The following is a 22,099-nucleotide window of genomic DNA, read 5'->3' on the forward strand; positions in this document are numbered from 1 at the left end:
CACACTCCACTGAAACTGCTCTTCTCTCCATCATTAACTCTCTACTCTCTGCCTGTGCCGTCTCCATCTCTTCTGTCCTAATTCTCCCAAACCTCTCTGCAGCCTTTGACACAGTCGACCGCTAGTCTTCTGTCCTCCCTCGCTGACCTGGGACTCTCCAGCACTGCTCTTGCCTGGTTCTCCTACCTCCCGGATTGCACATATTGGGTGTCTTGGCGTGGCTCACTCTCTGCCTCTTGCTCTCTTTCGACAGGTGTCCCCCAAGGCTCAGTCCTGGGATCCCTCCTTTTTTCTCTCTACACCCACTCCCTGAATCCTCTCATCTCCTCCCATGGCTTCTCGTATCATCTTTATGCTGATGATGACCAGGGGCCCGTTTCCTAAAAGCAACTTGAACCAAACGAACATCGTAAGACCATCGTAAGAGCAACGTGTCAAATCTGATGTGTTTCACAAACACCATTGTTAGTCAAGTAGTTTGTGAATGGCATCATGGGTTCACGAGTGGTCTGGGGTAATTGTGAGGAGAGATGTGAGTCGTGAATGCACACAAAGGATGCAGAGCGCCACTTTAAGTGGGGGGGCCACCAAACATTAAAATTCTGGTTTAAGCTTAGTTTAACAATTCCAGCTTTGAAACAGTAGCCTATATTGTGCTTTTTATGTTGAATTTATTACATTTGTATTTAACAAAAAAAAATAGGGAATTTTATTAAGAATAAAAAATGACCAGTGTTTAAGTTTATCAGTTTGAAGCCAGGCTACCTTAAATTGCAATGCATAAAATAAAGAAGCATAATGTGAGGGCATAAGTAAAAAGTTTAGTCATAAAAAGTTTATATAAGATAACAACAAATTATTTAAATGGAAATTGAAATAATATCTGGAAGATGCTATTATCACAATACCTATGGTTACTTGGATAGGCTGAATTGAGACATCACAGCCAGGGACCGTAGGAAAAAATATAATTCTTTGAGCGCATTTTTCTTTCTATTCACCTGCTTAAAAGTTGTTGTGCCACGGCACAGGTGCTTCTTCCTCAGCAACATATGCAGAATTCACCCCTTCCTCACCGACTACTCCACACAACTCCTAGTTCAGGCCCTGGTACTGTCCCGCCTTGACTACTGCAACTCCCTCCTGGCCAGCCTCCCTGCCTCTGCCATCCATCCGCTCCAGCTCATCCAAAACTCTGCTGCTTGTCTTGTCTTTTCCCTTCCTCGTTTCTCCGACGCTACACTGGTCTCTGCACTGGCTCCCTATCACTGCTGGCATCCAATTCAAAACTCTTGTACTCGTCTATCACTGTCTTGACCTTTCTGCTCCCTCCAATCTCCAGACTATCATTTCTCCCTACACCCCCACTCGCCCCCTCCACTCCTCCACCACTGGCAGATTAGCTGTACCCCCCCTCCGCTTCCAGAGCCAACTCCTTCTCCACCCTTGCCCCTCAGTGGTGGAACGACCTACCCACGGATATGAGGACTGCTCAATCCCTGACCACCTTCTGGCGCTTCCTCAAGACACACCTGTTCAGACAGCATCTGTAAACCTCACGGCTATACTGGACTATATGGCACCCAATTGTACCAATTGTACTTGCACTGAACTGCTCCATACCTTGCCGTATTCTACTACTGCTCTTAATTATAACTACTTCCTGTATCTTGTATTTGCTCTTATTTGAAATCATTCTCATCCATCTATCGTACTTACTACCTGCTCATACTGGAAGCAATTTTCTTTTAATATAAGTGAACTGCTCTGTTGAACTCACTCTTACATGTAATTATTTACTGTTTTCTCTATTTTGCTCTTATTTGAATTTATTTGAATCTTTTTTGCTACTGATTTTATTGCACTTTATAACTGCTCTTCTCTGTAATATGATACTCTGTGATGTCCGTTCTCTTCTTGCTCACAACATGTTACATTTGTGGTTTATTGGTTGACAATCATTTTAAATCATTAATTATGTCTTGATAACATTCTTATTTCTTTTTAAATTGTTATTTATTATTATTTGTTTACTTAGCAGATGCCTTTATCCAAGGTGACTTACAGAGACTAAGGTGTGTGAACTATGCATCAGCTGCAGAGTCACTTACAATTACATCTCACCCGAAAGACGGAGCACAAGGAGGTTAAGTGACTTGCTCAGGGTCACACAATGAGTCAGTGGTTGAGGTGGGATTTGAACTGGGGACTTTCTGGTTACAAGCCCATTTCTTTAACCACTGGACCACACAGCCTCCTTTAGGTTAATACTAAAGCTAGGGTGGTTCAAGGCACTTCAGAATTTGCTAAATTGTAGGAAGGTACACAATTGTGTGGGTGTGCGTGGTTTTTCCCCACTTCTTTTTAATTAACACAATTGTTTTTGTGGGGTATTTTATTAGATGTGAAAACACTGTAGAACCCCTGAAGTGGCCCCATAATTAAATTGGGGCCCCCTTGGTGCCCCCCTGTGTGCTATACTCTAGTCATCACTGTCTGAGATGTAGGTCCTATATTTTATTTTACACACATAAATGTTTCCTTAGGCTGAGGGAGAGCATTTCTGTCTCTATATTGTGCTTGCCACAAATACATGTTTCTTCAGGCTGATTGAGCAAAGTATGATGTTGCCCACGGTGCGTTACTTGTTCAGTGTTGTTGCCCATGGGCCAGCAAAGGTTGGGGACCACTGATATACAGTAATTTCATATGATATCGCACCGCGGGGTGGGGGTGGGGGTGGGGATGGGGGTGGGGATGGGGGTAGAGGGTCATCACAGCCTGAAACATTTCCAAAGGGGGGCCCAGCAAAAAAAAGTTTGAAAATTCCTGTTTTAATCAATAAATACAGGTGCAATACCCTGAAACAACAGCATGCCAATAATCACTGAAAGAACATCAGAGAGATGCTTATTTTGTGTTTAATTAGAGTTTCTATAATTATGCTTCTGGTCTGTGAGTAGTACGAGAATCTAACATAACTGCACTGTCAGTGCTATTATTTTGAACAGTTTTCAGGATGTCGCAACAAATCAGAAGAGAGGACATTTTCTTTCGAAAAGCAGAAAGAACAGCTCAATTCACTTTTTGCTATTTGCTTTTATTGAAAATAATAATAAAACAATAATCTGAGACCTACCTACAGTGTTTTTGTCATCTGTCTGATACTTCACGCAACTTTAGAACCACAGATTTATGAATATAATCATTAAACTGCTTAAAGATTTTAAAAGCTTTGCATAAGATGACATTACAGTGCATGTATACAGATTCATTCTGAAATAGGTATGTGTGGGGGGGAGCGCAAGTATGTTCTACAACAAATTCTTCTCAATTCTTCACAAACAGACAACCTGCAAACTGTTAGGGAACTGTTGTATTAAACTATGGACTGGCATACATTTCCAGGAATTCACACTAATGACATTGTTTTCCATGATAAAAGACTCTTTGTTCATGATTTGAATGGGGGTGGGTTACCAAAGTTTCAAACCAAAACTGATAGCACTATTGACCAGTCATAATAAAAGGACTAAAAATAACCTTGCCTTGCTTCTGGGTCAGCAGACAGGATCACCCCTCTTCTAACCACCTCTCACAGGGGATAAAAGCACATAACAGGATTCGGAAGTACAATTCACTGCAATTACTGAGATACTGGAAACGCTGTTTGAAAGTCAGGGAAATCTCACATACAGGTGATTGCTATCATAATACCTTGTAATAAAAGCTGTACAAAAGTAATCTGCACAGGAATTGTTAAACGCGATTCGAGGGTTAGGGTTAGGGTTAAGCATGAGCGTCAGGGTACTAATGCTGTTTATAACTGCTTTTATGATGCAGTGAAGCAAGCCAGTTAATTCCAATGGATAAACACAAGATGCATACATAATTTGAAAATACCTATCTACATATTCAAAATTGATATCTTATTGCATGTGCAATACAACTATGGGGGTAAATGTCAAAATATGATTATGATATAATTATTGGAACTAAATAACGTGCTGTAACATCACGCCATTGGAAATATGGCCTCTAGCTGAACCTCTCGCACAAGTATTTTTATTGTATTTTCCTTGAAGTACATTCTCAGGATTCATAGTTAAAAGACAGCAGTATTTAGTTCAGCTGCTGTTCAGATCATTATGTTTGTTTTAAATCTTGTGAACTATTTTTGTTTCTATCGACACACAAAGAATTGCTACACAGGCATTTTTTCAGTTGACTTTTAAGGGCTCTAAAGATAATCAACAGAGGCAATACACAGAGGATACAAGATGGTTCAACGTGGTTAACACAAAATATAATCAATGACAGAAGGCATAACAAATGATATTAATCTGGCATTACACAAGCAGAACAATGTTCTATTTAATGTATCTTATTTGAAAATGTTTAACCTTCAGTGGTTACACACCACAAAGCTGATTGGAATTGAAACAGGTGAGACTCAGCAGGCTAATGTTTATGAAAAGTATTTCTTCCATGGACCTGGCCACCCAAACAGGTAGGATTAAACAATCTCCTGACACTAGCACAGTGGAGGATAATACTACATATCTGCAATTGTGAATAAAATAAAAACTGCAGTCAAAATTATGTGTTCAATTTCCCACATAGAAAGGATACTTAACTTTAACTAAAATTGCTTTCAGCCCTCCATAGACCCTGGGACTTAACTTTTAAGTTTACAAACTCATGTGTCATGTGTTCTTTTTGTAGCAAACAAAACGTCACAGGTCATTGGCCGGTATGTTTTACTGGCAGCAGCCTCTGCCAGACAACAAAGACTGAAAGAACTTTAATGAGGTCGTTTCACACCTGACCTAGGTCATGGAATCAAAGGGTCGCTGGTAATGACCCCACAGAGATGAAAAGATCAAAGTTTCTGCCAGCATGAGTTATAGGTTATGCATGCAAAGCCTGTCTTCACCTGCCTGCTCTGCTGTTTTATTTGTAATGCAAACATGTACGAAAAAGGTGTGGTCTCAACAGGGTAGTAGGGAGCTCCGCTCCTGCAGTGCCATTACATTCCAGGGTTAGTTGGTATAATTAAATCATTAAGTGCTTTAGGGCTGTCAGGGGTTAATTAGTTTCATTTTATAATTATGGACATGGTTGGCATAAAGATCTGGATTGGAAGAGCTGATGTTGTCTACAAGCAGGATTGTTTCCTCTCAGTAATGACCAAAACAGAAGTTCCAAAAAATGTGTAGTTTATATCATATTTATTTCCAAAAGGGTTTTTCCCCTCTAGGTACAACAGCATTTCGAAACTTTTCATACAAATATTACATACAGCAAGATCATAGACCAATGTGGCCTGTATTAAACACATATTTAACATGGTTAAATCATATTAAGAGCCATATACATTTCAATAAAATTCTGTGACCACTTTTTATTATAAATATTTATATAAAATATACACAACATTTTTAGCAAGACAATGGTTAGCTAGCTAAGCTAGTTGCATTAAAAGGCACTCTTGAATAAGACTGGGTCTATTTTATTGCTCCAAACAGTGGCGGATTTTAACACCACCCTAATGTTTTTAAACCTGATTTTCTGTGGCTCTCATTTCACTGTATTTCTTTTTTTTATTGTATGTAGAAATGTTAATACGTCACCCCAGCTGGATTAATACAGATGTTAAGAATGTCAGTGTTTAGATCTGCCACAGTTAAGAGCATTCAAATAGACTCCACTTTGTGACAGAGTGATCACAATCTGTTCCATTTTTTTCTAGTAGTACAAATGGATTTGGTTCATTTTACAAAACAGTTAACAAACAAACTTGTAAGGTTTATTTAAGGACTCAAACGTGTGCAAGCATTGTTTGTTAAGACTGGGTACTGATCGTACAGGGGTTGGACAGCAGGTTACGAGGCCCACAAAGTGTTTTGGATATAATTCATTCAGGAAAGCTAGGAGTGGAAAAAGATAATTCTCCAGACTGGCCCATAGAGGCATGACTTTTGAGAGTTCTTAGTGAAATATCAGTCATGTTTGCGTACTGCATGTGTTTCAATGTTCTTGTCCAAGCCCAGTAAGATCAATGTGCTGATTGCTCTTAGTTGAACCAAACAATGTAAACGCTCACTGTGACTTTTAGTCATTATTTAGAACACACGAAATGTTAGTTATTTAGGTCCAATGTATTCTCACAGTGTGAGTACTAATACTGTCTTCAAATGCATGGATTTGTCAGTAACTAAACTGCAGGGTGAAGGAAAGATCCCACAGAAGCAGTCGAAGCAACACTGCAGGCAGGGGCACACTGCATAGACACGTGTGAAAGAGGTAGGCATGTCATTTGGTAAATGTCTGATCAGGAATGTCACGCATTTAGCAGATTCTTCATTTGGTGCAAAAGAGGTTGTGCCTCCAGTACTCAGTTCACATCCATCGATTCTGGTAACGTGTGCACACTGAAAAGCCACCAAGCGTTAGATGCCTGATTATAACATTCTAGTTCAGCGTCTCCGCAAAAGGTTCTTGCTTTTACCAACACTCCTCAAGCAGCAATATCTTTTAAAGGGATTTCCCCTAGTCCATCTCACACCCGGTGTAGATTTAACCCTCCAATCTGTTTCCATGGGATGTTGGCAAGATGCTCCTGTCATACAACCTTCTGATACAGAAACGTTAAACAGTTATCCATGGTCTCTTGCCAGGACGGAAGGCTAATCTGTTCCGACTGAGAGCTATACCAACAAGCTTCTCCGGTATGCCTAAAACAAACTCTCCAGACTTGGCTGTCCCAGTGGTTTTAGGATGCTGCCATCAGACTCTTCCATATTTTAGACCTGTTACTCCAGCCTTTCCTCCACTTCTCTAATAAAAGCCTGGTTTTGAGTTTGTCATTTGCAATCAATGCCAGGGTGCTGGTGTGGCTTCTGTACTTTAACCTGCATAGATAATAAAAAGGTGACATTAGTAAAATAATGATAATGGTTGTGTTATCAAAAACAAAAATTATATCGGTAGAATACAGAATGTAGTAATTTCACTTGATGGAAACTTTCATTTGATGGATTATTAACTCACGGTGGCATTTTCAGCTTTTTCAAAAGATATTTGGGGAATTATTGTTTTAAAACCCTTTCTAACCTAAGAAAATGTTTCCTGGATACAACTAAAGTGGTAGTTGCTTTTATCTGACATACAGCTCAGATACGACGCTGTTCGTAGTTCTGAACATGGCCTTTTGTTTGTTTGATTTCTGATTCCTCTTTTGTATCTCCTAAAAGATGAGGGGTACAACAGAGTACTACTAAAGAAACGAAACCTTCCGCTAATGGGCTGTACATGTTAAAAAAGGGGTTCAAATATAGTCTTTTAAAAGAGTTTTGTGACTATAGCTCTTTTTTGTTTTTTTAAACACAGAATAGTATAGGCTGCTCATCTCCAGATCCAGTTTTATAAACCTGCAGCTATTTATACCAATTCAAGGCACTTTTTGCTAAAGTGAAGTTGTTTTTCTTATGTGCTGAATGCTGCATTGTGACTTTATGGATGCATTTTCTTTACAATAGCACCTTGTAGAAGTCTGGATGGGTGGTGTTCTAATGTTAGATCTTAATACCTTTTAATGTTCCTGTTGTTGGCTGCCAGATTGTATATGCATTGCTTTCCTGCACAATCCATGCTTTTTTCTTGGATGTTTTCAAGTTTTTCTTGTGGGGGTGGTGTTCTAAAGATGAAAATAGAGACACAGGATAAGTTAAAAGAAACTTTAAAGGCCATAAAACTGTCTCCAAGTAGTAATTTTACAAACTGTACTGACACTTTTTTTTGGTAAAAAAATAACAAAAAAAAATAATACAAAACAGTCTACAAGATCCTCTGATGAGGTATATAGGGCTACATTTGTATATCAGGTATGACCTTTTTTTTAACTTTTTATTTGATGTTAAATAATAGAACAAAATAAAATACCTTAATTCTGTTTGAGGCTGACACAAATCCAAACACTTCTTGTCCTTCATATTTGAGCATTTGCACCTTGGGCTTGTAGCTACCAGCGTGTCCAAAACAGATTCCTGAAGTGACCGCTTTCTTCTTGGAGGGCTTCCAAGTCCATAGGAGACAGTTCGTCTGCAAAGACAACGCATATGTTTAGTTATTCATGTTTTAGGTAAAGGGGAAACAGAATCTAGTGGCTCGTTACAGTACATTGGTACAATATTGCAGAATACAAAAGGTTAGGTTGCTGAATCTATTAATATCTCTTCCTGGCAATCCCTTTTTCTTTGGAAATTAGATCAAGTGATTGGGCATGTATGAACCACTGTGTATATACACAATTAAAGATAACAAATAACTTATATAGTCAAGTTTCAGTCTGTCAATAAAAAGCGATAAAACTTGATAAAAGACAAATGAGGGCTTGCGAAACAACGTCCAATATACGTCAGAGATGATTTAAAACTATTCGTTTTATAAATAAGCTTTTATCATGAGACGGCTAACGTGTTCTTTTGGGTAAGCAGACAAGAATATGTGACATTACAACCGTTGCCGCTATTTTCCTTTTTTAAGTATATAGGCCTACTTTGATGTTTGTTTTTTTCAGCATCTGTATTCCCCCGAACCTGGAAAACATGAATGTATTGGACACTCACTCTGGTGTGTTGATCCAGATGATGTCGAGGTGACAGAAGTAAACGCACTCCTTGTCCAAGAATGAAGAACAGGAGCAGCGTTTTGACCTGACATGCCGCAAGGGGGCACTGGAAACGGTCGGGAACTCGGAGATGGAGACAACCGAGGCAACTGGAAATGCAAGAAATGGTAAATTAATTAGCAAAATAATAATTAAAGAAATACCAAAGTCCACAGGAAGGCTCGCTTTTGAAACTTTGTAATGTATACAAGTGCACAATAATCCTAATTTTATCTCAAGACTGCCCATACCTGAAGACATTACATTGTTTTATTAACTTTAATCACTAAATGCTTTGACTGTAAGATCTATCAATCCAAAAACTGCTCAAACCATTTCACAATACTTTTGATAAATGTGTTAACGTAGCATACCACTAGGCTATGTAGTTCAAATATCCGTGTTAATATTCACAATCAGACCTTGCATTAGGTTACCAGTATTATTTATACATTATAAAGCCTATATATATATATATATATATATATATATATAGGCTTTCGTGCACCTTAACTAGCTTTCAATATTTATTCTTTTAAAATGCTTTTTAAAATAATTGTTATCATAAAAACTTCTCGTTTGATCTATCTCTCTATCTATCTATCTATCTATCTAGATTATATATAGGCAAAAGATAGCTAGATCAAATGAAAAGTTTTGCCGATAAAAAAATGTTATAAACAGAATATTTAAAATGTACTTTTAAATATTCCCCGTTCTCCAGTTAAGAAAGAAAGTTAATAAGTTAAACAAACCTGCATCTAAAAGTCCAGAATAGATCACAAACATCAGTGAAAAAAACACGCGTAATTCCATTTTGTAATAAATTAAAATTCTTCAAATTAAAAAGTCTTCAAATTCAGTAATTTCGTTACCACAAAATACACACGATGTTTTAAAACCCGTCAAATGCAAAGAAACGAAATGCATGGGTTCTGTGCTTCAATATCAATAATGTTTCAATGAGTGTGTCGGTATTCCAGTTGAAGTGTTGAGAGTGATTCTAGTTCTGCAAGCTCTCCTTTTTATATTGAATCCCGCAAGACGCGTGTAAACGGCGTTGACTTCTGGTTTATTATGAGTCGATGTTATTTGTTATTAGTCACCATCAAGCAACGTGCAGACTGAGATAAGAGTAAGTAAATCTGTCCAGGACTTCAGAGGGATGGAGACGCAGACTGACGGCTAAGGGCTGGGCTTCACCAGAGTCAAGTTTCGTTAGAACTTACCTGTTACACGTCTTCAACAGCAGAGGGAGCGTTTGCAAGTAACTAAGCACCAGTCTTCCAAATTTACTAAAAGGAATGTGCATACATTTATAAATTTACTAGTCAAGCTCGCTGAGCTTTTCTATGCAAGAGTGCTGAACTTGGTCGGAACTCAGTGATTAACTTGGGAACGTTATACTGTATTAATAAACCAATTTCGCAAAAGCTCAACATGATGGGCTACATGATGTGTGGTAAAACGTTTAGGAGAATGCAACTCTTGCTGGAAATCTTGTTTTGTAGAATATTGAGGTTCAAGACTATGGTTATTTTAACAGATACTGCCTGCACCCTTGATATAAGCCCACTTTTATTTTAAAAGTAGATTTGATTGTTTTCCACATTATGACTCATTGTGGGGTTAGCCACAATTTCAATATTTGTAGATTGCCATTGACAATTATCCCAATCGGCAGAAAGTTAAAACAATTGTAAAGCAATACAAAGTCTGATGAGTAAGCTGTCGTCATACGTCTCAATTTCTGTCGGTTAGAAGACCAGAAGACAATTGTGAGCTTCCATATCAACTGTTAAGCCTGTATTGTTCTATTGATAAGACGGTAAACCGTATGTTTTGTACATTTTAACACTGAGAAACCACATTGAAAGAGTATGAGTAAGCGTGTTACCTCATTCTGTAATATACCTATCAGCAAGAATGTTCATTGTTCTGTCTGTGTCTCTTCCGAGAGCATGTGCTACTGCTAGGGACACGCAGCGTGACTGTAAAATAATGAGTTCAGTCCACAGTACATTACACAATAAAACACATTTAAAGGTAGAATGTTTTAATATTAGAAATAACATATAATATAGCCTACCATTTGATGAAAACAAAGATGTACAGTAACCTACTGTACGTTGTATTTCTGCTCAGAAGAACCCAGGTAGCCTGCTATTTCAAATATGGAATTTGTACATGTTATAATTTTGGTGATTTTTATTTACTGCAGCCAGGTCTCCTCTTTCTAAGTTCCTTTACTGGCTCTGGAAAGCAGTTTGTTTTGCTAGTGTAGGCTAAAGTTCCTTCATTTGTGTGTTTTAAGATTTTGTTTTACATGGGTTCTACAGATTTTGATAACAGGTTCGCAATATTATTGAGATTGACGTATAGTAGGAAAACTGCAGTTTTTCTTAAATATACCACAAACTTATATACACACAACAAACAACTTGAAAGTGCATAAGCGTCCTTGAATTATACAACTTAGTTGTTTGATTCCTATTTTGTAAAATAAACACTTGTTATCTAACGCTTTGAAAAAGCATTCCCCTGCGTAGCTGTATAGCACACTTCTGATAAAGAAAAAGAACAGAGGAAGTTTCGAGATCAAAGTTTAAATCCGTATCCCGGTTCATTTTGATTGTAAGACGTTGGAATTTCACCAGATAAAATATTTGTATTTTAGACTAGTGGGCGATGGGTCATTCAGGAGCGGTTACAACAGAACCCTAACCCAAATACATACCAAACTCACAAGATCAATAAGTTATTTTATTGCCTTTAAAAACAGAATACAACAAGTACTTGTCCTGCAGTCACGTATGAATTGCAAGGCAAGTACACGGTACACAACTGACGCCGTTCGGTAATAATGATGCGTGTGATCTTGATACCTTTATTTTAAACATCGTTTATGTCGCGTATTATTATTATATTGAAAATAATGTATGACTCTGTTACATCGAATGCATTCTGGGAGTTTAATAGTTTGTTTTCCCTCCCAATAGCCGGAACTGAAAACGCTGATTTGCTAGTTTTTATTTGTTTATTTACTAATTTACTAACGGGCCAGTCAACCAGCGACATTAAATGGAGTACAATACGTTTTATATACGCTAAGCTATATACCAAAAAAACAAGTTGTGGTGAAATGAGGGCGTTATTAATAATGCGTGTTGTCAATAGTTGTATTAATATGTAATGTATTTCAAAGCAGCATAATTATGAGGAACGAAATCAAGAACAATAGTGGCTTGGGGCCATTTCCATGGTAAAACCACAAGGTGGCGCCTTAATCACAAGATATAAATTCAGTATCCTGTGGTGCTTAGCGTACAGCTGATGAATCAGTCTCAGCTACATTAATATAAGGATAAATAAAGAGATGTATAAAACAATTCTGTATACTTAGATTATAATATGATAGGAATCTTAAATTATATGTTTGATATAAATGGCTAGTTATACAGCACAAAAAAGGGGGAAAAAATCGTTTGTATGAGTTAAACTTGAAGTACTTAAAACCTACCACCACCTTTATTCATTTGTATAATTTGTCAACATTTCATCAGTCACATGTATTACAACATAGCTGAGGAGCTCACAGAAAAAGAGGACTGTCTAGACTATAACCTCGGTGAGCAATGCCTTGGTAAAACACATTAATACAGAGATTAAAACAGGGGTGATTGAATTCCTATTTCTTACATTGTATGAGTGTCAAATTGTAGAAGGATCTATTTAGCACACAGTCAACACAGCATTTCAATCAAAACATTCTTTTAAATAGACACTTTGGTTTCGAAGGCTTATGGAGGTATTTGATGAGGTCTTCGGTGAGGGGAAGTTTGAGTGGCAGGTCCCACACTGCAGAATGTGGAGGCGTACTGTGAACACAACCAGAGCGTTGGATACTGGGATACGCACCACCTTCCTCGCTCAGTTTATGTGCACTAATGAACATCAGGCGATCCTCAAAGGACACCACTTCCTCCTAGACAAAACACAAAGCATGAAAATCACAAGAAACCCCAAACAAATGCCCATAAAGTCACTGTACTGTATACAAGCAGCAGTTCATTAGATCCACTCCTGTGTGTGTCACACATGTTGAACAGTTTGATAAGCATCTCTCACATGTTTCCTCTTATTTTTTGCATCTATGTATCACCTGCATGAAATGAAATCACCTACGCCTAGCATTTTGTATATTATCTAACTCCTGCTGATGTCTAAGTGAATGTTTTTAGTGTTGGAGTGAGGGTAGTCCTAAACCTCACTCCAACACTAAAAACATTTGACCAATATTAAGTTGAAATTTGTTTTTCACACAATTTAATTTATATGCTGTGTGGAACTAAGTGGATTTAAGCTTAGGGTAACAGCCTGAATACTGTTTGGTGCCTTGGACCATCTGCAGTAGTGTAGTCATTTAATCCTCAACAGTAAAAAAAAAAAGCCTTCTCCAATGGAAAATATAACACTGCAGCTTTGTGATCATAAAATTAACTTGATATCAAATCTTCACGTCATTAAAAATGGCCTGAGTAAATCCTTGAGCAAACTCAAGAATGTGCCTCAAATAAAATGCAATGTGTTTACAGAGTTACCGGCTGCTGTTTGTGCTTACAGTAGCGTGGGGGTACTTCCCATGTGCATCCAAGTCTTGATTATTTGGGTGGCATTCAAGAAATAATTTGGAGGAATATATATATATATATATATATATATATATATATATATATATATATATATATATATATATATATATATATATATATATATAGGTGTGGGGTAAAGTCCTGGATGGGCGGTATGTCAGAGCGCAAATTCTGAGAAGCCCCTATTCTTTATGAAATATGTATGTGGTTATGGGTTACAAGGAAATGTAGTCCACATGGTTTTAATGGTAGGCATTCATAAAACTACATTTCCCAAGATGCAATGGGCTGCAGGGCAGGTGCTGCTCAACAATCAGGGGATAATGCTTAGCACTTGCAGCTTGTTATCTGTGTGAATATATAAGGCAGTCTCTAGTCTCTAACTGTTACGGTTTTATATAACCCTAACCTAACCCCCTTACGTCCTTTCTCTACACTCACATCTACAATGACATCACAAAGACATTAGATTTAAAGAGAAATAGATGTGTGGTTACAATGGCATCAAAAGTATATACATACCTCCAATGTTTGTTTTCAAACACACTTTCCCTTGACAAAGGTATGTTAAACATACCAAAACGTAGGGCAGTTGGCTCTTTGAGTAAAAACTTATATATATATGCTAATATTCCAGACCCATCTCCAAATGCAATGTCCTGTTTTAAGTCTCATAAAGTCAGGGATAATTCAGATAGACCAGGTTCAGCTAACATAGAAATCCTGTCTTCAAGTGCGGATTATAAATATTCACCTCCAGGCATGAAACAAAACACTTGCCAGTGCAGGGAACATGTTAAGCATTTGAAATCAGTACTGTAGTGCTGTATACATGTACAGAATAAGTAAAACGTTTGTGGCATAAACCTCACATGAATTCAAACCCATAGTACATTTTTTAACACATGTACATTTTTTTGTACAGAATCTTTATACTGTACTTCAAAATAATTATTGTGTTTACTAACAGATCTAAATCAGTTGGGAGCCATATATCATATACCATTAATACTAATACTACTACGACTGCTACTACTACTAATAATAATAATAATAATGGATTTTAGTCTTAAAACGTTAACTTACTTTTCTCCTTGTGTAATAATAGTGACTGTTCAAATAATAATGCTGTAAACACCTACTTTGACAAAGTCTGTACTTGTCTCAGTGATATCATAATGATTTGGTAAGACTAAACCTAACCAGTTAAGCAATCCTTACATGTCCTTAAGCTAACATTTTCAGGTTTATTTTTGCCCTCAAAACAAATGGACATTTTTAGTTATTTAAAGAATGCTTTTTGAAAAGTGTGTTTGATATGCACACAACTTCTCTAGACTGTTGTTAAGTTCAGAACAGTTTCATGAGTTAAAATGGTTTGTGTAGGGCCAAGTTTTTATTTTCTTTCTAGGTGCACGGCAGCACTGAGCCTTTAATGGCTAGTGTTTTATTTCCGAAGCTGGTCAAATCAAACAAATGACACCCTTCTACAATGGATGGAGTATTGTGCAATGGCCACATTATATTGTACACAAATGTTATTAGCCTCAGTCATCTGAAAATGTTTGCTTTTGGTCATTGTTTAGCACAAATTGAAATTGGAAAAAAAGTATTGTAAATGAAAACAACGTTAAAGCTTAAAAACAAGATGAAAAGAAAGCGACAAAACACTTCAAGAAAATGTTCTGTTTACCTAATTATCAATTTAAATATCAGTGCCCCTTGCACTATGACCATTGTTTCTGGTATAAAAGAAAATGGTAGTGGGACTGAACAAACTTCCTCATTCATTCAAATCATGTGACAAAATGGCCTTTTAATTTGACTGGCCCACCTACTCACCCTCTCTATAAATCTAGAGGTCTGGCCAGCAGAGTTCAAAGATCACATTGTCACATGGTTTGAATGAAATGAAGAAGTCTGTTCCGTGAGAGGCAGTTAGAATTCTCCAGACAAAATCGAAGCAAGCGGCTAGCCAGGTAAAGTCAATTCAGATAGGGAACAATGATAAGAGCGCAGCATTGCGCAGCAGAACCAGAATGCGCACAATGACTGCAAACATCATGAAAAAATCAACAAAGAAAATTACATTTGAAGCTGCTTTCACTTGAAATTTAATCCAGCCCCCTGAAATTCAACCAACACTAATACATAGTTCAGTAGCTCTGAAAGAAGATCTCCTTTAAAATACAATTTTTGTTTTATTTGTTTTCATTTGATTGCTAACAAATGTTTTGTCATTACTTTTTTGCTTTGAGACCTTTGGCTAATTATTTTTGCAGAATAATGCAACACAAACAGTTTCCAAGAACGACAGGCCCAGATTGAGAACAAAGTTCAATGGCATTTACTAATTATAATGTGAAAATGGTGCTTTCATATAACTTAACCCTAAAAACTATGCTTCTGAACTTATTGCATTTTATGCAGGTCAGTTTGCTGGGTGTATTCAGCCACACATTCAAAACAAACATTTAAATGGAAAAATAATGTTAAAAATGTATTTATGACATTTCACATTCTTTTACTCACTGAATATTTTAGGCATCCTTGTGTCAACTCTTGGAGGCCTGTGGCAACTTCATAATCACTTAAATGCTGAAGTATGGGTGCAATCTTCATTCCAAGTAAGGATAGCCAGTCATCCTGGAAAGGATACAAGTTATCTCTTTAAACATAATTGCTTAAGCATTTTGTGAAGATTAGACTGCTGTGGTATTTTGATTACACTTTTTGTTCCTTTTTTCTCTCTTCACATACACATACTTCCCCGAATCATTAAATCTCATGGTACAGTACATCCGATTTTAGCTAGCTGAGAAAACACGCATTCACAGTGAGAGTAGAAACATACAGAAATATTCTCCATCTAACAGGGCAGCTAAGCCTGAAGTATCTTTCCATTAACTTTCATTAGAAGTGGTTCTATTCTTACCTTTTTAATTGTTACTGGAACATGCTCAATTTTCCATTGGACATCAGCTCCAAGTTTCCTCAGGCTTTCAAATATTTTCTATTGGAAAACAGACACCACAAGAGAAACATAGTACAGCCACCTGCCTTGAAGGGTCCAAAAAGCCTCATTATAAAAGAGGCAATAATGAATAAAAATAATAACTGCTTGGAATGGCTATAAGTAATTAAATGTTTTTTTTTTATTTTAGGATTATTTGACAATAACCACAAGCTGCTGGGCGAAATTCAATTTTGCTTTTTAAACTGTAGTGCAAAAAGAGTGAGAAATTTTATTTTGTTACCAGTTCATCTACAAGAAACTTCAGAGCCCTGTTTAGAAGCTGCCGTAATACACTGGCCCAAATTTTGCTTTCACATATGTTGTCCCTGATTATTGCGAGACTCTTCAAGATTTATGCCCAATGTTCAAGGCATCATCACGTACAAATCAAACCCCCTTTTCAAAGGCACACATTATGATGTACTGCATGATTTAGCGTTCAACCTAACGGCAAATTAGGTTCCCAAAGCACCCGAGGATCCTATAATACAGACTAGCAATTGTTATCAGATTCCGTACTCAATCATACCTTGTCAGGTCGCATACTGAAAATCCTCAATGCAATTAGTGTCTCTTTATGCATACATCATTACTCATCAGGTTACAATATCACTTGTTAATTGCAGTTCAATCATGCTCGGTCATGTCGACTACTCAAAATTCTACATTAGAATCGATGACTTTCGCTTACTTAATGCAATTCATGTCTCCTTACGATATATGTTACTAATCAGGTAGACACATCACCTACGCTATTCACAATTAATGTTTCCTTTAACTCACTACTTCTGATATAAATGTCAGTGCAGGACATCCAAAGATCTGCTCCAACCTTCATCTTCCAAACCACCCACCCAGTCCTGGAGCCTTGTCAACACACTGCACTCCAGATGCTTCTCCCCACCCAAGGATGTCCTTCTAGAAACGACATTCGTCTCTGTTACGGTGGGTTCCTCTGGCATGGTGAAATCACCACCGAAACCAGGTCCTTGATCCATCATCAGACCCCCGTATCGGAGACCTTAATCTTCACTCTCAGGGTCATGTATTTCGTACATTTAAGCATGTAAAATATCGTACTAATTGTATTTGCCCTTTTCTACTCCTTCTAGCTCCCTGTCAAGGTCATGCTGCAGTTTAAGGGGTGTTTTCTATCTTTTTAAACAAAGTAAATTTGCTAAATTAAGGGAAAGAGTAACTGTTCACATTGTTTGCACAAATTCTGTTTTCTGTCCCCACGCCTCCGTGCTGAGATATCTGGCCTCCGGACCCACTGTTTCTAACTGCACAGAACCTCCAGATCCTGGTTTTCTGCAAGACTCCAAGATCTTCTTCAAAAGGCAGACTTTCTTCCTCAAACTATTCGTGCCATTGTGGAAAAGTGGTAATTAGTGCATAGGTGTAGAGCAGGTGCAGTGCAGATGCAGTAATCCAATAATGAAAGACAGACAACAAAGTACGGGTGAAATGATTTCTGAAAACAAAACACTCATGGTCGTTTCACAATTAGTCCTTCCGGTTTCAGCGTAACCATAATAAGGAACAGATCACCTCGCTACGTCCCCTTATATACCATCAACCATGACCCCTTGGTTAACGATTGCAACCGCTCCTCCAATACGCGGCTGCCACATCGTTTCCGTTACGGGTCGATAATTTGGGGAACCGTAGCTCTGCCCCCTTTATAGATGTCCGACTTCCTTTTAACCCTGGGAATTAATTGTCAGGCCATCCAGTCCGGGGCACTTTTACACAGCACCCTCACATGTCGGGAGGGAGATCTAACACCAAAAATCATTCTATCTCTGTCACAGCCTTTCTTTCAGGATTGGAGCTGCAACCACAGCTGCTCAGCGAAACATTCCTGCACATGTCATCAAAAATCTTCAGATGCTTATGAGATTTAGATAAGCACCAGTACTGTACATGCAAGAACCCTGTAGAAATTATTACAGTTGGGCTACCCTTGGTAAATCAAGTAAATATTAACAAACTAAACTTGTTGTAATGTATAATTTTCCACTGTAAATAACAAATAACAAATGTAAAGCTTTACCATGTAGGGATAATCCTGTTCTTCTAACTTCTTCTTGGCCTTTCTGAAAAATGGTAATGTGGTTATAGGTCCTGGCCGGTGAACTAGTAGGATCTTACCAGACGCATGTAGTGTGTTTAGGACTTGTGTGAATGTTTCAGATGGATTCTGCAGTACATAAACAACATTGTTAAACTACTTATGGAAATCCCTTTAGAGATCAATTACAGATATCTCCAGAGGCTAGCACAAGCACCAATCAGCGTATTAAAAACAAAATGTTTTTATTTTTTTATTTTTTTTAAGCAATATGTAAATAGTTCCCACGGGTGATACACTGACAATAAAACATTTCTGTTTCTACCTGGTTTAATCCATACTGGCACCCACAACTACAGTTGCCCATTAGTACAAAACCATTCCCTTGCCATTGTAGTACCACTGAACTGTATTCAGTATTGGCATGATAAGAAGTTAAGTAGTGGTAGCTTTATGTATATGGTACATGTATTTTAAATCACATTCTATACTGTTGTTTTGGTTTGTTTTTTTAAAACTTTGAAATGCATACCTGGAAATACTGCACAGCATTCACAAGCAAAACTCTATCGAAACTGTAATTGTCCAATTGTTCTATCCTTTTAAGTTTCTTATCTGTGTGTGGGGCACCACATTCCTCTCCCCAGACCACAGGCTGTAACAGAGCTGAAGTCTTTTCCAAGACTGGGATGAAACTTTCACCACTTTCTCCGATGTAGAGAAGCTTATGATGAGGGTCCAGGTCCAGATATTTCCAGATTAGTTTTAACAAGTTATCCTGATAGTATTTTCCAAACATATGAAAGGAACTGTTTGGATCATGGTTGGTGGTTTGGTTCATTTCTATCTTTTGTATAATTATTTTATTATTTTCTGCCTCTATTTGTTTTTCAATTAGCATAAAGTAAAAGAAAATGAAGCACTAAATAGTTCAGAAGTTTGTCCTGCAATTTACATTTGCTTTGAGTACTCTGTTGCTAAGCAACAAGCTTCTACAAACGTCATTGCAAAAGGGGGCAAAGACTCTCCTGTAGGAGTCACCAAAGGTAAATAAAAATGAGACCAGATTACTACCCATATATTAAGTACTACCAGTCATTCACTTTGCCTTCAAATACACATTACTTGATATACAGCATATAAAACCAGTACTTACATGAATTTCTTTACACACTTTCATGCATGAAATATTTAAAATAGCTTAAAAAGGTAGTTTTGGATACATAATAAATATATTTTTCATTGAAAATCTTTTTATATTTTCCCCCATGCTTTATATGGGGGGAAATGGCATACGGCTCATATGAGGCTATCATGCATTCGGATCTTCCTTATGTCCCCATATAAAGACTAGAAGAGTTTATTTTTATTTTATTTATCCGTCCACATACGAGGTCACCATGCATGAAAGGGTTAAAAAAATAACCAACAAATGTATGGATTTTAGTGTAGTAAAGAAGGCACTACCAAATCAAGTTGTATTTTTCATTTGTCCTCCTTACAGCCAAGCAGCGTTAGACTCCCACAGAAAATAGTGAGTGGACTCTAGGGTCACGCAATGTGGACCAACAGTGCATATTTTCCTGTGCACGAGGGGCCTGGGACCTGTCAGGCTACCCCAGTAGGGTCTAGGGGCAAAGCCCCTGGGGATTTTTTTCACATTTACAGTGCCAGTGCAGTCAATTTTACACCCAAAAAGATGACGATATTAATTGGGTAGCCTGGGTCCATGAATAATCATACTGTTAGTTGGATGGGAAAATGTTAATTTGAATGTAAAGAATTATATTATTGGATGTTATTATTATGTGATAACATTCTTTAAAAACAGTTTTTAAAAACCACATAGACGCATTAAAAGGAAAAGTGGTGTCAGGAACATTAAAGAATTAAGTATTGGGGAGAAATCAAATAGGCTATTCAAGACAAATAACAATGAAGATGGACTGTGAAAATGCTGTTTCAGCAAAAATAGTGGGTGGACTGCGTCCACCCTTCCAAAAAAGTGAGTGGACTGCGTCCACCCGCGTCCACCCCTCAGTCTAACACTGCAGCCAAGGCAAAATACTGATAAACAAATGAAGCTGTACATTTGGAGGGAAAGTGTTCTGTTCATTTTCACATGCTGCTTCAGATTATGTGATTTTACCACTGGTCTGAATGAAAACTTATCTCTTACCTTACAAAAGCTTCATACACGGTTTGAGATGTCCCCGTAGACCAACAGGAATTAACTTGTTAACTCATCTCCTGTTCTAATGTATTAAATTGCTTTTCTTGTACAGACATAACATCTACCCCTACCAAATTATCTTCAATGACTATGCAGTGGCACTATAAGGGGCATTCAGACTTATGCAGACATTTTAATGGTTTATGAACTGGCTGTATTTTTGAGGGTGCTCATTTTAATATGGCGGGGCACTAAATAAATCACTTCCATTTCTGTCCCTGTCTGTCAGTGTATTACCCACAACCCCCACCCCAAATCACACTGTACAGGGAGCTTTAGTCTGCCGATAATGCTGCTGGATTTCTTGAAGTTAATACATTGATATTATCGGTGAAATGATACCCTAATTATATTTTTCAAAAATGTTCTCACCTATACCACATCCATAGTAAACATTGTACTTTTAAGCAATCAAAAGCAAGTAGGTTCACTGTTTGGCCACCAGGGAGCACTTATAAAATGCAGAAGTCCCGGGGAAAACTGTTTCATTTGAAGAGTATCCGGCTCTGTTAACAGTGTGTTGTCCCTGCCAGATGCTATGTTCTATATTTTTGCATTCGATTTCAAAGGTCTCATTCAGGGTCTCTGCTTGTTTCCCTTGTGTTTTCCCAACCTTGCAAAGCCATATGGTAGCAGCTTGACAGTTGCATTCTTTTTGTCTAACCCCATTTCAGTGGCAGAGAAACTCAAAGCAAAGTGTGCATCTGTGTATTTAGAGACTTCAAATACTCATTCACTCTGTTCAGGCAGCTGTTCACAGTGGTTGCTGGGGCTTAAGAGCAGACAGGCAAGCAATGCTGTACGAGGGACACTACCTTTAAGGATTGGAGAAGATCCAAATTTTTATGGGAATCTGACATGTAAACTTATATAGAGGTAATTCACATAGCCATTTGATTCATTAGCACCACTGCTCAGACTAAAAATTGTGGATGAATTATTATGTTTCTTAAAGGTTAGTATAGTCCTTTGAAAAGTGAAACTCTGAAAAGTGTATAAATTCTACCATACCATAAAGGTCTTTCCAAAAGCAGAAAGTTGAGAAACCACGAGGGAGCACCCAGTTGTGTTTTCTGTTTGTTACATTTCTTATGAAGATGGGGTAGATTTACTAAGATCACAGGAAACATTGTCTATGCTCCAGAAATATTAGCAGACCACAGCTGCAACTGCAATGTCAAGGTTATGGAACACAAATTGCAGTCTTGCAATGAAATGCCAGCTTTTATTGGTATTTACCACTGTGATACTATGTCAAAATATTAAAATATTATCACGGGGGCACCCTTCTACTATCATCTCTTACGTCACAACCATTACATTGCAAACGCAAGCATTTCTTTTGAGGTTCTCATTGTAATTAACTTTCATATATTTGGACATATGTACACATGATACAAACACAAAACACAGATTGATTCTTCATTTATTTATTAAAAAAGGATTTCAGATG

At 37.5% G+C, this 22,099-nt stretch overlaps 2 protein-coding genes across 2 annotated transcripts; both read right to left on the reverse strand.

Moving 5' to 3' along the window:
- Positions 1–5,214: 5,214 nt before the first annotated feature.
- LOC117394282 (endothelin-1) lies at positions 5,215–9,826 on the reverse strand. The gene is made up of 5 exons (XM_033992400.3): positions 9,427–9,826; positions 8,631–8,781; positions 7,945–8,103; positions 7,592–7,699; positions 5,215–6,914 (listed from the first exon to the last, which is right to left on the reverse strand). The coding sequence occupies exons 1-5, from the start codon at positions 9,485–9,487 to the stop codon at positions 6,776–6,778; spliced, it is 618 nt and encodes a 205-aa protein (XP_033848291.1). The 5' UTR covers positions 9,488–9,826; the 3' UTR covers positions 5,215–6,775.
- A 934-nt stretch (positions 9,827–10,760) lies between these two features.
- LOC117435266 (uncharacterized) lies at positions 10,761–19,378 on the reverse strand. Its single transcript, XM_034058304.3, has 5 exons — positions 18,946–19,378; positions 18,396–18,542; positions 16,259–16,336; positions 15,856–15,969; positions 10,761–12,656 (listed from the first exon to the last, which is right to left on the reverse strand). The coding sequence occupies exons 1-5, from the start codon at positions 19,312–19,314 to the stop codon at positions 12,432–12,434; spliced, it is 933 nt and encodes a 310-aa protein (XP_033914195.2). The 5' UTR covers positions 19,315–19,378; the 3' UTR covers positions 10,761–12,431.
- Between the last annotated feature and the right edge of the window lie 2,721 nt (positions 19,379–22,099).

This window comes from Acipenser ruthenus, chromosome 3, assembly GCF_902713425.1.
Source record: "Acipenser ruthenus chromosome 3, fAciRut3.2 maternal haplotype, whole genome shotgun sequence".
In the NCBI taxonomy this organism is placed as follows: Eukaryota; Metazoa; Chordata; class Actinopteri; order Acipenseriformes; family Acipenseridae; genus Acipenser; species Acipenser ruthenus.